Raw genomic sequence first — 16238 nt, 5'->3', positions numbered from 1 at the left:
AGAGATGGTTTTGAGAGACGTTTTGACTTGTTTTTAGTATGGTGGCAATGTGTGTTACTTTGAACTAGTCATGCATTTTTTCACGGATTCAGCACACTCCCAACTCTGCTCTAGAAGTGTAGAAAGATAGCCAGAAAGTCAAGGATTCTCTGTGTTAATCCTTGCATGGTGGTAGCTCCAAAGACGTAGCAGATGGAGACGTAGGCCGCGAAATGCTTATCATCTTGTTAGAAAAAATAAATCCATGGTTATGTGCTGCGCCATGTCGAAAGTGACAGGTGCCATAAGAAATATTTCAGTTAAGTATTGCAGCATTTCAGAAGGATTCATTCAGTACTTATTAAGGATTTTTAAATTGATAGGCTTTATTACGATAAGCATGTTACACTGTTTCTTGCCCTGAAGAATCCGAGTCTGATGGAAAAACCACATGTGTAAATCAATAATTATAACACGATTGGGAAAATCACACTAATAAAAGATATGCACTGTATATCATAGGAGTGTAAAGGAGAGATACCTGACTGAGCCAGGGGGCTGCAGAAAGGCTTTCTGAAGGAACCAGTGCCTGAGTGGGGTCCCCACGGATAGATGAGTATGGTCCACGGAGTCCAAGAGGAAGGCGTGCTAGTTACACACTGGACAAAGAAACACAAATTGCTTAGGAATCTGCAGGCCTTCTAATCCCGGTTCACCGTTAACTCTTCAGGACACGGTGTTCAAGTCAGCCCCCTTCCCGTTTCCTAGAAAGAAATAATAGTTCCTGTTTAGCGATCTGCCAGAGTTGTACAGATAATACCGGTAATCCGGAATGATCTTCTTACCCTTCCAAGTTTTCTCTGGAATCTTCTGTGGCTCCCATAGACTCCGTTTGTAAACTCCCTCCTCTAGGCCCCCATGCAAATCCTGTACGTCCCGCCTCCGGCCTCCCACAAAACTGTGCAGCAAACCTCAGCTACCACGTGAGGCCCACTGTTGGGGGCCTGGGGTCTTCCCCACCTTGTAAATACCTGACCCGTTGCAAAACCTCAGGAAATGTTAGGTTCAGTTGAATATAGGGAGTTGCCAGAGGTAGAGATGGTTTATGTGTGTGAAGCTCTGCTCTTTGCACATCCCAAAGTTCCAGAGGCTGGGGACTGTTTTGATGCGGTTACTACCTGCTTATTGTTCTTGCTGTTTTTCCCTAATTACTGAATCTTCAATGTCAGAAAGGTGACAGTCCCTTTTGACTTAAGCCTAATATCCAGTCAAGGCGGGTGGTATCGTTGAAGTAACTGTTTTGTTTTCATTCACGGTCAGTGATTCCAAAGGCCTAATTTAGCTCTTACCATTGGAAAGAATCATCTTTGAAAACAGTAAGAGTTTGGTAGGGAAAAGACCGGCCCGTGAAATATTTTATTAAGTGCTAACTGGCGCTCAGTCAGAATTATTTGGCTCCTTTTCGTTCTCCTGTTTCCCGTTGCTACTTCCAAACCTCCACAGGAAGGAGATTGTCCCTCGCTTGCTGGAGCACCATTGCGTGGGTCGCTGCGCAGGGTCCAGCGAAAGCGTTATTGTCACCTTAGCGCGAGTCCGAGCAGCCGTTTCTCCGCTGTCCTATCCTCCAGTTTTTCCTGAAAACAAATATACTTTGAACCTATCAGAAAATGTGTCTCTCTGTGTATGTTGATAGACTTTGTCTGTTAATACGGCGGGAGCCATCGAGAGTCGTGTGTATTTGTAACGTGTAGTATTCTCCTTTCTTTGTTGAAGCGCTCTCCGTCCTGCACTCCAGCTAGCAAAGGCAGACGTGTAAGAAACCACTGCACCGTGTGTCCCCACCCCACGCCCTCCTCCCTGTCTCTCACCCTTTTTGCCTGTGGTTGCAGAACACGCTCACGTCCCCGTGATGTGCTCTTACCTCCGCTGCATGCTTTGTGCTGCTGCTCTCGCTCTTGCCTTTCCGTATTTTCCTTTTCTTTCTTTTCCTTTTCTTTCTTTGGCTTGGGCCGTAAAGCTTTAGGAATGTTCGTCTACATTTCGGCAACCAAACGACTCAAATTATAAGGTATCTTTTTCATGTTTAGTAGGAAAGAAAGTGATTCTAAAGTTTGCTGTCCAAATCAGTCCCCTGCAGAGTAAATGAGTTTCTCAATAAGAATCTGATATGAGCAGATACGTGGAGATTTCCTAGAGATTTTAATTATGTAGAAAAAAGCTTGACAATTCATATTATGCAAAAGTCAAACGAATTTGGGGCAAGTTATAGATCTTATTGGCTATAGTTGGACGTAAATCCGTTCAGCAGAAATCTTTGATAGATTTTTTTAATGTAGTTCAAAGGAATGTCCCTAAATACATTTATAGATTTGAAGCCTTAATGTTGGTAGTTAATTGTTTATATTCTAAGGTAGCTCCAAGATTTTTAGAAATATCGTGACATTCTTTATATATGTATTGGTAACCGACTGTCAGCATCATCCTGTACTAAGGCTAGGTCAGGGTTTGTCAGGATTAAATGGGCTAGGCCACTACCTCTATCCAGCACGATTCTGACATGCCCAGAGTGGGGGATGTATTTGTAGAAAGGTCTCAATTTCCCTACATCGGCATCCACCCCAATGTCATTATGCACAACACACACACTCCGTAGTTGAAAAGCAGTGGGCTGGCTGATGTTTGCTGTTTTTCATATGCGATGTAAAATAGTAACATTAAAAAGGAATGCCTGTCGTAGGTGGAAGTTTTGAAACCTGTCGTCGGCTTCATAATGGTTGGTATTGGTCAGCACCTTAAATCCAAAATTCTTGAGAATTCTTGGACTTGGAAAGAGCTAGATCATAGAATTCTCTGGTTTATGGAGAACGCGGGAAATAGTAGGGTGGCTCGATTAACCCTCCTAGAGCACATGTTTCCAAACTACTGCTTATTAGTGAATAAGCAGTTCGGATACCAGTGAGGCGGCCAGTATGACTTCAACTAGTACTCCATTGATCAGTGAAGTCTTCGAAGAGATTGCTGGTTCAACCGATTTTTTTTATTATCCTGACATTTATAGGGTTAAAACCATTGGGTGCTTGGATTTATCAGATTAATCTTTGAATATGTGTTAAGTATAGCGTATAACCTCTACAAAGGAAGACCACAATATTGTGTGCCCAACGATATTAGGTTCAAATCATCAGCCTGTGACTTGACTAAATTTTTAACTGGTTTTTCTTTAACATGGTTGCAGTTCAGAGAGATTTTATTTTGCTGGTTAAATATAGATTGTGTCTCACTTGCCTTGCAGACTTCTAGGGGCCCTGACCCAGAACACTTCTGTGAGTCTTGGAATAGGGAGAAACTTCTGAGGGAAATAGCCGTTACAAGGTTCCTCCTGTTCAGTCTCTATCTTCATCTTACAGGATGTGAATAAGCCTCACTGACTAGAGCCCACTGACTGTTTCTGTATGATTTTTTAAATGCAGATGTGATAGGCTTGGTAATCTGCTTCCCAGGATTTCTGCAATTTTTCCTTGGTTATGTATCTGGCAAATTAAAAAAAAAAAAAACACCTCTCTGAAAAGTGCTGATGTCTTGGAGGGAGCTGAGTGAAGAATTACCAGCTACTCAGCAGATCCATAGAAGCATCATGGCGGTACAGTGAGGGGCCCAGTGGCCCTGGGAAACAGCGGTGCATTGCAGAAGGGACACAGGTCGTTACCATTCCTAACAGTGGCCTTGAATCTAACAGTGACGTACAATTTTGTTATAGCCTGTGTTTTTAGACAAGCAATATGTAATACTTTATAAATTTAAAATTCTTTAAGTGACTGTTAAATGTCATATAAGTGAGGTATTACAATTTAAGGTTTACTGGACTTTTATGTCCAGTGTGCTGGGAAGTCCCATTCTTTATAAATGGTGCTATTCAATTAAGCATAGTATAAGAAAGATTGGTTACGAATACTGTTGTTAATGCCTGAATGTAAGTGGTTAACGGAAAGGTCCACAGTGTTTTCATTAATAGAAGCATTGAATTTTAGAGTATTCCTTCCGAGTTTAGAACAGAGATTTTAAATAACACGTAGCTGAACTTTCTGTTTTCTGAAAACATTTGTAAAGTCTCCAGAGTAGATCTTCAAATCAATATGTGGAAAATAATGAGAAATTTTCATTGAGTACCAAGTTATATTGTTTGTAATTAGTAAGATTGCACTTACTTGTCATAACCTTGAGTAATTTATTATTTGCTTTAGGATGATAAAATATTATATTTGCTGTTTCCCAAATGATCTAGTATTTCCATAATACTGTTTTTATCGTAAGTTCAATTAACAGAAATAATTACATCGTTGAAAGTTTGAGGTTATAAAGTGTTCCTGAATGCAAAAAAATTGGATTACTTGCCACTTTGTTTCCAAAATACTTCTAGCTTAAAGGATGATGATAATGGGGGTTTTTTCTTAGAGTTTTAATTTTCTTAGAGTTTTATATTTACTAATGCAAAACAAAATGTTAGATGTAAGCTTTTTTTTTTTTTTTAAATCTAGATCAAATCCATATCAAATCTTGGTATCTTTTACTTTAAAACCAGGTTTCTTATGGGAATGTTTTGCTTTTTGTATCTGTTCAAATCTGTAATTATTTTGGAGTAGAAAAGGCCCATTAATAAATAGTCAAGATGAGTCGTTTTAGTGGTTTTTATTATTTATCAGAAAACCATACTGCATAACTTGAGGACTTCACCTAAAAAATCAGATCTGATCCTAGGAGAGGAAAAAACTTTTCTGTTTGACTGTACTGCTCTAACAATACATTTTGTCGATCATTCAGGAGGGAAATCCTAACAGATTCAGGAAGCATTATGGACTTTTTACATGGCAGTGTTATGTATCGTGGATGATACCTCTGATAACTCATTCCGTTTTCCTTTTTTTCCCCAAACGGTAAAACAATAGGTAAAAATTACATTGGATATAGTAGATGTTTTTATTGCCTGCTCCTCAGAATAACTCCTGGAAGTGTGTCTACTTAGAAAAGAGATTTAGGTAACCAAAACAATAGGAAAAAAAATCACATTTATGTAAAGACATCCCTCATGTTTTCACAGTAGATTGCAGCTTAGAAATAATGAGTGAATGGCTTATACTATGAAGATTTGTTTCCAAGATCTTTCTCCAGATAATATCAGAAGGTGCTGTCCAATAAATATTAGCTATTTATTGTTTTTTGCGATTTTTCTCCTTTTTATCATTCCTTCTACAACCATTTACCCGATTAACGAATTATGATATCTCTGCTATTGGTGTGTATCATACTTATCAGCTTTTCCTGAATTATGAATTCAAGTCATTGCTTACATTGAATGCTATCCAGTTTTTCAAAACACAGAGAATTTAACTTCCATGATTTAAGTATATTACTAATGATTGTGTTATAACCATGATAATGGCTCAGAAGATAAGCACAGTTGATGTGCTGTCAATCAGTTGCTTTGCCTCCATGTTCTATGTGAATCATTGCCAGTTAATTTTCAAATTAATTTTAGGCTATCTGCAAAGTCTGCCTTCTAGTTATTGAGTATTCTGAAGGTTTAGTAAAATCAATTGCTTTTTAGTGGGTAGAATCATTAACTATAAGTGTGTTGGTAAGCTTGTAGTTATAGATAAAATTAGCATCTTGATAAACCAGTCCTGTTGGTGTTAATGAACACTTTGATGTAGAAAATATATAAGTGGTATTACGTTTTTCTTATTCTTACTGTTAAACCTCTTTTGAGATATTGTTTACATTGGCAGTAATGCAGAAAGGAAATGAAATATTTAAATCTATTAATCTAACAGGTATTTGCTTCCAACACCTTTTAGAAGATCTGGGAAAATTTTTTCTTAGTTTAATATTCAAACATTATTGCCACCAGTTTATTCTTCTGTACCAAACTTTGTTCCTTGTCTTTCCTAAGAAACACACTTTTGAAAAATAAAGTGGTAATTTTTAAGCTTCACTTATACATTCACGTGTTTTAAAAAGTAAGAGTATCATCATAAATGGTATAGCTCAACTTTTATAAATATACTCAATGCCATCTCAAAATACTACTCAAATATGTTTACTTATTTTAAATTTTTTAAAATAAGAACTACCTTGATTTTGTTTAATCTCTGGAATTTAGTTTTATTTTAAGAGCATATAGTTCCAAAAAGTATGGTAATTTTCATTATTCTGTTATTAGAATTGGTATTGGGTTAGGTTTTAAGTCTAAACGTTTCCTCTTTTGAATAACCAGTTTTTACCTCCTGCAGCTAAGAAAATCGTTTTAAAATCTGTCCTCATTCCTGTGGTTTTCTTTTTTATTTATGAGTAAAAACTGTGAGGAGAAAAAGACTTTTTATAAGTGACAGTGATTCTAAAGAGGGGCCAAGAGGTATGTATTTGAAGCCTCAAGAGTTCCCATCAGAGACACTAATTTCTGTCATCACGGATGAAACCCCGAAGGCATCATTTTCCCTTTGTTCAGTATCACACCGTCAGTGTCACATTTTCACAGGGTCGTGAAACATGATGGTAAATGTTTCAGTGACCAACTGTGGGCGGAGGCAGGGGGATGGGTTTTTAGGCATGATGACTTCCTCGACGTACGCCTCCCCGATCCCGGCGCAGGAAAGTGTAAGTAACAAAGCCGCCTGCCCAGCCCCTGGCCGCAGCCGTCAGGCCTGCTCCCCCTGCCGCCGGGACCCCTGAAAGCCGGCTCCCGCCCTCCTCGCACTGGCACCGGGCTTAAAGCCACTGCCCTCCCAGGTAGGAAGCCACTGTGTTAGCTGGTCAGCCCCGTTCGTCGGCAGCTTTGTCCTTCGTACGGGGCCTCGGCTCCGGTCTTCCAGTCACGCTTTTGTGTGACCGGCCAGAAGCTTCCGCTTTCTTAAGATGACTCAGTTCTTCATACTTAGCAAAGCCCCTACTGAGACACTTCTTTGAAACTTTATGACAGGGGCACCTGGAGGGCTCGGTCGGTTAAGTGTCCGACTCTTGGCTTCAGCTCAAGTCATGATCTCACAGTTTCGTGAGTTCGAGCCCCACATCGGGCTGTGAGCACCAGTACTGTTTGCATATCCGGTCCGTGTTCGTTGAACCCCTTCCCCCGCGGACTCTTACTCAGCTTGCCATTACATAATCTCACGGAAACTAGCAGGAGGAGATTTTCAGAAAGTGGGACCTTTCTGCCTTCTTTCCAGCCCAGGTTTATACTCCAGATTAATGATTTGAATGGAGCACCTTCCCCATGACTGTCCCTGAGCAAATTTGTGAACTGGGCAGAAATCGTCCAAGACTGTCATTTTCTTCTTTCTTTACTCCCCTCTTCCTGGTCAGAGTTCACTGGCAGGAGAAAAAGATAATGTAACTCAGGCTCCATGATCATTAAAGCCTTGAGTGGAGGTGCCTCTGGTACAACAGAAAGAACACAGAATTTGAAGGCAAGGGTGGGATTCAGGCCTGGGTCTCCCACTTCGTAAGCTGTACGAGCTTTCTGAAATTGACCGCATCGCCCGCTCCGAGCTGGGGCGCGGCCGGTATGCTTCAGTCCGAGTGCTCCAATTTTTAAAATATTGAAGTGCTTTCCCAGCTGTGAAGTACATATGTACAGTCTTTAAGCTGACTGTTCTCTTTATTGACTTGTCACTTCTGATCTAAGCATTGTCCTTGCTGTACAGCACATTTGAAGCAAATTCCCCTAACCTCTTTTCCAAACTGCTTTCCTCGCCTTTTCACTTTAAACACACGATCCTGGTCATTTTGAAAATCGCCAGACGGAACCAGTCATTGATCAGTATGCTCAGTCTTTAATGCTCAGTTTTAACCCAACGTCTTTTGAGTCTCTAAAAAGATTCGGTTAAAAGGGTGTGGCTGAGTGTGAGTGCTGGCATTTCTGCCGCAGAATAAGAGGGTGGAATCGCCTGCAGTGACAGACACAAAGCTGATAAGTCCGTTTCTTTTGCCTGCAAGTGATGCCTGGTAGAGGCCCAGATCTCGTTCTTACAAAGGACAGAATTCTCTCGACCCTGCAGGACATACCTCTGTGAAGTTCTCTGAACTTGTGGGAGATTTCTCTCGTGAAACACGAACGTTTCACATGGACTGCAAGAACGTAGAGTAGAGACCGGCACGCAGAGTGAGAGGTCGGCAGTGAGGACTGCAGCATGGAGGTGCCTGTGGTCATCTTTCCCTCTGTTTACGGTAAAGCGAGTGGTCCTGCTTTTGTGGAATGACGCTTCCCGGAGGTGAACGTTCAGGCTGAAGTGCGTTTTCCTCTCTTCACAACAAATGTTACCGTGATTGTAAGCCTTACAGAAATTCGCTAAGAGCTGCACGCTGTTTGAAAGTGATTTCTTGGGTTTTTGTCATTCCTGGCTTCTCCTAGACTGATCCCGTTGAGAACACGTGTGTGCGGAATCCGAGCGTCCGGGTTTGCATCCAGTCAAGGTCCACATGTCCTCCCACTTCTTGCGAAGCTGAGCCAGCTAAGGTGTCTCCCCGGGGTAGCCCCGCTCTCCAGCTTGTCACTTGTCAGAAAGAGGGAATCGAAAAACAAGTGAAAGCCGACTCTTGTTTGACTCAAATATATTCTGTAATTAAGTCACGGTCTACTGGAGAGCATTGCGTTATTATTATAATGTAAATAGGACCGTAAAACAAAAGCAGAAAATTGTCCCCCCCAAGTTCAACCTAAAACAGACAAACACTTATTTCATTAGAAAGGTAGTTTGTATCTGAAGTAGAGGACTGTGTGGAGCAGAGGGCGGGGTTCTCTAAATCTTGGAATTATCAGATACAAACGTCGGAGGCACACAGCCGTGTCAGGTGCCATTCTCAGATTTTAACTCTTCTGATCTAAAAAGATATGTGTAACTGCCGCAAAGTAGAGCTTAAAATAAAATTGCCATTGCCGGCCGCTGAACAGTTTACTCTAACTGCCCATCAGCAGTAGGCATTCGGCCGTCCCCTGCCTTGCGGTAGCACAAAACCACCACGACCACCGCACCAGTGTTGTTCTGCACCCCACGTGAATGCTTTCAAACAGCCGGCTGGCCACTTTTCTCAGCAGAGGTCATTGTCTCAACAAGTCTGAAGGGCGTCGTGCCTCAGTGGGTGCGGCTCAGGTCTTCCGCTCCAGGCACAGCGCTGCCGCCGCCCCTTTGTTTCCCGTGTCGTCTCTGGAGCCGGGAGCAGATGGCCCACCTGGGAAAGCTGTCTGAAATGAAAGGATCCGTGGTTCGAGTCTAACTGGGGCTTTTCCAACTCCTCGAGCGACGACCGCAGACCGCTTAAGTTGATGACGCTCTGCTTTGTCTCAATCGTTGAGTTTATACGTTTTGACTGTTGAAATCTTTGGAGCGTAGAGAGAATAGAAAACGCCCATGTGGCCACCATCCACAGATGTAGCAGATGTGGACACTTTTGCCCTGCTCTTTGCCAATTTGTTTTCAGAGAAAGTTGAAACACCCTTCCCTGTACCGTTCCCCTTCCTCCTTCCTCAGACGCGTCTAAAGACCCTGCCATTGATGTACTTTCTCTTCTTCAGTTTTACGTTTTACTTCATCTGTAGACAGCAACCGTACCTGATAACATTTGCTCTACGTTTATGTTTTACACACAGGTTATCTGTATCTTCCTGTAACCGCTTTCATTCAACGTGATGCTTTTGAACTTTCCTCCTGCAGATACGTGTCCATTTAGTCCACTCGTTAAACCGTTAACATCATATTTCGTTGTATGAATATACCACAACCATGTATGCATCCTCCTGTTGTTGGAAATTTGGGATATTTAATAATGTCATATTATTGGATATCTGTTTCCAATTTTTGTTGTCATAATCAGTGCTGAAGTGAACATTCTAATAGCTGTCTGCTTTTGTGTGTGCAGAGTGTGATTAGCTATGTACCTGGGAGTTGAATTATTGGATTGTATGGTATGTGCATTCTCAACTTTAACTAGATTTTGCCAAATTATTTTCCACAACAGTTGAACCAGTTTTCACTCCCACCAGCAATGTGTGAGAGTTCCCCATTTTCCCACATCTTCACCAACCCTTGGTACTGTCACACATTAACTTTTGCCAATTTGATGGGTATGGAGTGGGATTTTTAATTTGCATTTCTCTGATCTTCGTGTTAACTCAGCATCCTTTTGTATGTTTATTGACCACTGGTGATTTGCCTGTATATGTCTTTTGTCTGTTTTTCCATTGAATTGTTTCTTTTGTTTTGTAACTGTTCTTTATATAATGTGGATACTAATCCTTAGCTGGCTTATATGCACTGCAAATGCTTTCTTCCCATCTGTAGCTTATTTTAAAATTTTATTTGGTATCTTTTTGTCTTGCAACAGTGTTTATTTTAAAGTAGTCTTATATATATATCAATCATGTCCTCTATGACTCCTGTTTTTTTCATGCATTTCCAAAGCAATTCTGCCCTATGCAGCATTTATAAAAATTTTCTTCCATATTTTTTCTGAAAGTTTAAATTTTTTTATTTTACATGTTTAAGACCTTAAGCTGAAATTGGTTGTTACAAATTATGTGAAATGGGGTTCTAAATCCATTTTTCTCAGGGGTACCTGGGTGGCTCAGTCAGTTCTACTCTTCATTTTGACTCAGATCATGATCTCACGGTTTGTGAGATCGAGCCCTGCATCTGGTTCTGCACTGACAGCACGGAGCCTGCTTGAGATTCTCTCTCCTTCCCTCTCTGCCCCTCCCCCTCTTTTCCTTCTCTCTCTCTCTCTCTCTCTCTCTCTCTTTGTCTTTCTCAAAATAAACTTTAAATAAATAAATAAATAAATAAATAAATAAATAAATCTGTTTTTCTCATATGAACAACTAATTCTCTTATATTTCCCTCATTGATTTGTAAAACTCTTTCTGCTTTATATAAATGGATCTGTTTGGGGGTTCTTTATTCTCCTGTTTTGTTTTTTTGTTTTTTGGGGTTTTTTGTTTGTTTGTTTTGTTTTTTGGTCTGTTCCTGCACCAGCATCACATTGTCTTGATTACTGTAAGCCTGAAGTAATTCACCTGGTGTGATCCACCACTCCCACCCACCTTATTCTTTTTCATTTTCTTTTTTTCACCCTTTAGTTTTACATATGACTTTTGTGATCAGCTTGTCAGATTCCATATGGGGCTTTTGATTAATTGCGTTGAATTTATAGATTCATCTGAGGAGAATTGACATCTTTGTGGTTGGGTCTTTCCGTCTGTGAACATGATATATACATATCATTTAGATATTCTTTTATATCCTTTGATAAAGTTTCATTTTTTTTTCTTTATTAGTTGACTTCAAATTGCTTGTTAGATTTGTTCCTAGGCATAGGTACCTTGAAGAATGGGATCTTTTCCAAATAGTATTTTTATTTGACATTGCTGGTCTTTGTGAACTCTGTTAATCTTGTCTCCAACACCCTTACTTCATTCCTTTTTATTCAAAACTTCTCTTAGATTTTCTGTGTAAATTCTAATGTCAATTTTGTTTCCTGTTGTTTTTTATTAACTTTCACATAGGTATTCAGTGTTGCTCTCTTTTAGTTCTCATGTTTACCTTTTTCGGCATTAATTATAAATAGGGTTGAAAACTTTTTCAAGCTATTTAAAGGTAAATTAAATTTAAAGGTAACCTCACAATTAAGCAGAAAATTCTGAGAAACTCAATTCCATTCTAAGGTTATTAAGCATATAAAATATTCGGTTTAATATAGTAACAAAGACAAAGACCATCCATTTTTGTCTTAATGTTTTAAAATATTCTGTAACTTTGTTCAAAGCTAGCTTTTTCCTCTTGCCTGCTTGCTTCGCATCCTAAAGTAAAGTAATTCTTTGTGCCTTTTTTTTTAAACTTCGCTAATTAAGTGATGTCTCTTTTCCAGTAAAATCACTGGTTCCTTTCATTAAAAGAAATATCTTACACTAATACCTATAGAATAAAGATACGACTTTTAACTTTTAAATTTGCATGTTAAGTTCTGAATTCCAATAATATTAAACAGTCTAGCTTCCTTCTTTGGAAATTGATTTCTGCACAAAATCCCATTAATCATTCTCTCTCTCTCTCTTTCTCTCTTCCTCACTTCCTCATTCTACACACACATGCACACATGGACACGCACACACACATACACACACACACTTAAACACAAATCCAGTGAATTGTGTTCTATATATGTAACATACATTCTGTATATAGAAGTTAGAAGTTAAAAGACTTCTAAATATTTTGATTATAAATCCTGCTTTAAAAAACTCAGGAACTTTTAAGAATTAATGGGGGCATATTCAGATGAAATCAAAAATTAATATCCTCATTTTTTATGTAGACTACATGCTGTGATGTTTTTTTTTTCCTTTGTGGATTCTCTTTTCTAAATCATTTCTTTTTAAATTTTGAGACAATTATTTTTTTGCTAATTGAGCAACTGTTTCGTTTGTAGATGTTGCAGGCTGAAATTTAAATTATCAACACTATGAGAATTTTAGCTTCATTGAGATATTATTTGCCTTATTGATGTCTTGCTTGGCTTTATTTACTTTGATTTATTTTTAGAGATGTTTGAAATAGATGGAGTGTTTCATGATCTCTGTTTCCTCTCTTGCCCCTGGATTCAGACTGTAGACAGTACTCCTCTTCCTGTTCACACACCGACCTTAAGGAAAAAGGGATGTCCTGCTTCAACTGGCTTTCCAGCTAAGGTACTCAATCTAGATACAAGCATGATGGGTTCTGGAAAAAAAAGTACTAGTAATGGGTTTCTCCTGCTTTTTGTATTTGTTGTAATTTGTGCTGTTGGTTCCCTCACAATCATAAACATAAAAAGCTGGGAAAGAAAAGAAGAGAAATTGTATATGAATGGAAATAATCACCACCTGGAAAGGTAGGACGAGTGTTGCAGACCTTGTTTTCTTTTTATTCCGTCTTTTCTCAATTTTTTTTCATGTCAGTCTAAATCAAAAATGACAGTTGAGAATGGGAGGGCTGTCTTGAAGTGCACGGTTTGGTTGGTTTTATTTATTTGGCGAAAAAGCTGACAAGTTGGAGTATTACGCCTTTTCTTTTTTAAGCATTTCTGAGTTTTTGAAACATTTCTGTTTTTGAAGTATATTCTCCTTTTACTTCATGCTGTTAAAGATTTTTTTCAAATCAGTTATGGGCACTAACGAATTGAAGGGGAAATAAAATAATTGAGAAACCAATTTTTCCAAAATCCCAAACAACTTTTTATTATTAATTATTCTCATTTTAAAATATAAAATCTGGAATCCATAGTAGTGGAGGAACAGATGACTTGAATATACCGTACACACAGCATTAGCTTGCACACAAACACATTTTTGATTAAGGAGAAAGACTACAGACTTGCAGAGTTCAGAAGAATGCTGGGTTTGTGTTTTGCTAGTTCTTTGGGGCTATGCTTTTTTTTAATATGCAGTCTCATTTAAAAAAAATTTTTTTAACGTATATTTATTTTTGAGAGAGACAGCGTGAGTGGGGGCGGGGTAGAGAGAGAGAGAGAGACAGAATCCAAAGCAGGCTCCAGGCTCTGACGTGGGGCTCGAACTCACGAACCGTGAGATCATGACCTAAGCCGAAGTGGGATGCTTAACTGATGGAGCTACCCAGGAACCCCAAAAATGTTTGTTTATTTTGAGACAGAGAGAGAGCAAGTGGGGGAGGGGCAGAGAGAGAGGGAGACACAGAATCTGAAGCAGGCTCCAGGCTTTGAGCTGTCAGCACAGAGCCCGACTCGGGGCTCAAACCCAAGAACCGCGAGATCATGACATGAGCTGAAGTCGATCACTCAACCCACTGAGCCACCCAGGCGCCCCTCTAAGTATTTGTTTTTAAATAATATCTACTATTAAAGTTAGATATACAATTAACAAAATAAATGTATAATTGAACCATAACTCGAGAAGGTTTAGGGTTCTAGAAAACACAGATTGGCATTCGTTGCTTATCTGCATAGTTAGTTCATGTAGGTAATACAATAAATGGAAATTTCTCATGAAGGGAGGTTATTGCTTCTATGCTTGCTCTCTTTTTTGTGGTCTCCTTGCTTCCGTTTTCCCAAATTGAACATCTTGAAGTCTGTTACTGTGAGGAATAGTGCTTAGAGGACTCACTGTAAAGAAGATGTTGAGGCCGCTCATGGAAGAATTTAAGACTGAAGTTGACAAGCCACTGAGAAAGAGACGTGTTTAGTGAGAAATTCAGCTGAATTACTGTTGTTTCATTCTATTCATTGTAACTATGACTGAAGTATTGATTATGGTAGAACATGAAGATTTAGTTGCTTAGCTCAAACTCCTACAAAGAAATTCTAGAAATTGGAAAACTTAAATGACCTCCCTCCCCAGAATGTAAACCAGAGAATGAGAGACAGGTTGGTGGATCCGAAAAGCTAATGAGATACACAGAAGTATAACTGGTATACAGAAATACAATCTGCATAACCTATGCTAGATAAAGCAAAATTTTGAGGCCAAAATATGAATTTAAAATAAATAGGCACAATACGTATCTCAAAGAGACTTCAAAAAAAAGTATATTGGTAACAGGGAGTGGGATAAGGCAGCTGTGAAGAAAAACAATTTGCAAGTGCTCACATGAAAATATAACTGCTGACGTAAAGTACCCAGCAGACAGCCTCAGCGGAAGGAACAGACTGGATATAGCAGAAGAACAAGTTAGCGAGGCGGGAGATGAGATGGCTAGTCTAAGACGATACGTGGTAGAAATAGTTTCAGTATCTCTGTAGTAGGACTTTCAAGGGGAAAGAAAAAAATACAGAGTTAGAAGTACTGGAAGAAATAAATCACCTAAAATTTTCCAGCACTTAAAGCTGAAAAACCTCACATCGAAATACATCATTATGTGCTAGAGAGAATAGATTTTTAAAAACTCACACTTAGACACATTATAGTCAAATTTAAGGATATCACAGATCGAGAGAAAGTTCAAAGTGTTAGAAGGAAAAGAACTGTGAACCCTAAAATATTAACCCAGCTATAATATCAACTATGAGAGGAAGTTAAAAATATTTTCATGTGTACAAGAATTTAGTTTATTATTGAGAAAAAAAAAAAAAAAACCTCATTGAAAAACTCTCGTATATACTAACAACAAACTACCGGAAAGGAAATTAAGTAAACAATCCCATGTACAACTGCATGGAAAAGAATAAAATGCCTAGGAATAAATTTAATCAAGGAGATAGATCTGTTCATTGAAAACTATCAGACATTAATGAAAACACTAAAAAGACACCAATAAATGGAAAAATATTCTGTGTTCATGGATTAGAGAAATTAATGTGGTTAAAGTGTCTTTTAGCACATGGCAATCTGTAGATTCAATACAGTTCTTATCAAAATTCCAGCAGCATTTTTCACAGAAATAAGGAAAACAATGCTACAATTTGTATGGAACCACAAAAGACCCCTAAATAGCCAAACAGTCTTCAGAAAGAAAAAGCTGGAAGCGTCACACTTCCTGATTTCAAACTGTGTTACAAAACCATAGTAACCAAAATGGTATGGTGCTGGCATGAAAACAGAAACATAGATCAGTGGAATAGAATAGAGAGCTCAGAAATCAATATGCATATGCCTGTTTATTGAACATACATATGATCAATTAATTTATGACAAAGGCACCAAAAATAGACAATGGGGAAAGGATCATCTCTTCAAGAAATGATATTGGGAAAACTGGACAGTTACATGCAAAAGAATGAAACTGGACCACTTTCTTATACCATACACAAAAATCAATTCAAAATGGATTAAAAACTTGAACGTAAGACCTGAAACCACAAAACTCCTAGAAGAAAATAGTGGGTAATCTCCTTGAGCACTGGGCTTAGCAGTGATTTTTTGGATTTTTTTTTTAATGTTTATTTATTTTAGAGAGAGAGTGAGCAGAGGAGGGGCAGAGAGAGAGGGAGACACAGAATCTGAAGCAGGCTCCAGGCTCCGAGCTGTCAGCACAGAGCCCGACGCGGGGCTCCAACTCACGGACCGCGAGATCACGACCTGAGCTGAAGTCAGACACTTAACTGACTGAGCCACCCAGGCGTCCCAGTGACTTTTTGGATTTGATACCAAAAGCAAAGACAATGAAACAAAAGCAAAAGTCAGTGAAGTGGAACTACATCAAACTGAAAAACTTCACAGCAAAGAAACCCATTACCAACATGAAAAGGCAACCTACAGAATGAGA

General features: G+C 39.0%; 1 protein-coding gene across 9 annotated transcripts in view; it reads left to right on the top strand.

Moving 5' to 3' along the window:
- Positions 1–16238, top strand: part of CDC42BPA (CDC42 binding protein kinase alpha) — a 317618-nt gene that overhangs the window by 261032 nt on the left and 40348 nt on the right. For 5 of the 9 annotated variants that reach the window (XM_030301801.1, XM_030301804.1, XM_030301808.1 and 2 more), the window contains 2 exons: positions 1753–1791; positions 12626–12709. In XM_030301801.1, the coding sequence (XP_030157661.1) occupies positions 1753–1791; positions 12626–12709 (123 nt within the window). The remainder of the gene's footprint in view (positions 1–1752; positions 1792–12625; positions 12710–16238) is intronic. The other 4 variants (XM_030301802.1, XM_030301805.1, XM_030301809.1 and 1 more) reach the window with 1 other exon arrangement.

The sequence above is a fragment of the Lynx canadensis genome, chromosome F1 (genome assembly GCF_007474595.2).
Source record: "Lynx canadensis isolate LIC74 chromosome F1, mLynCan4.pri.v2, whole genome shotgun sequence".
Taxonomy (NCBI): Eukaryota; Metazoa; Chordata; class Mammalia; order Carnivora; family Felidae; genus Lynx; species Lynx canadensis.
Note: the sequence above shows the minus strand (reverse complement) of the source record. Positions and strands in the feature narration are given on the sequence as shown.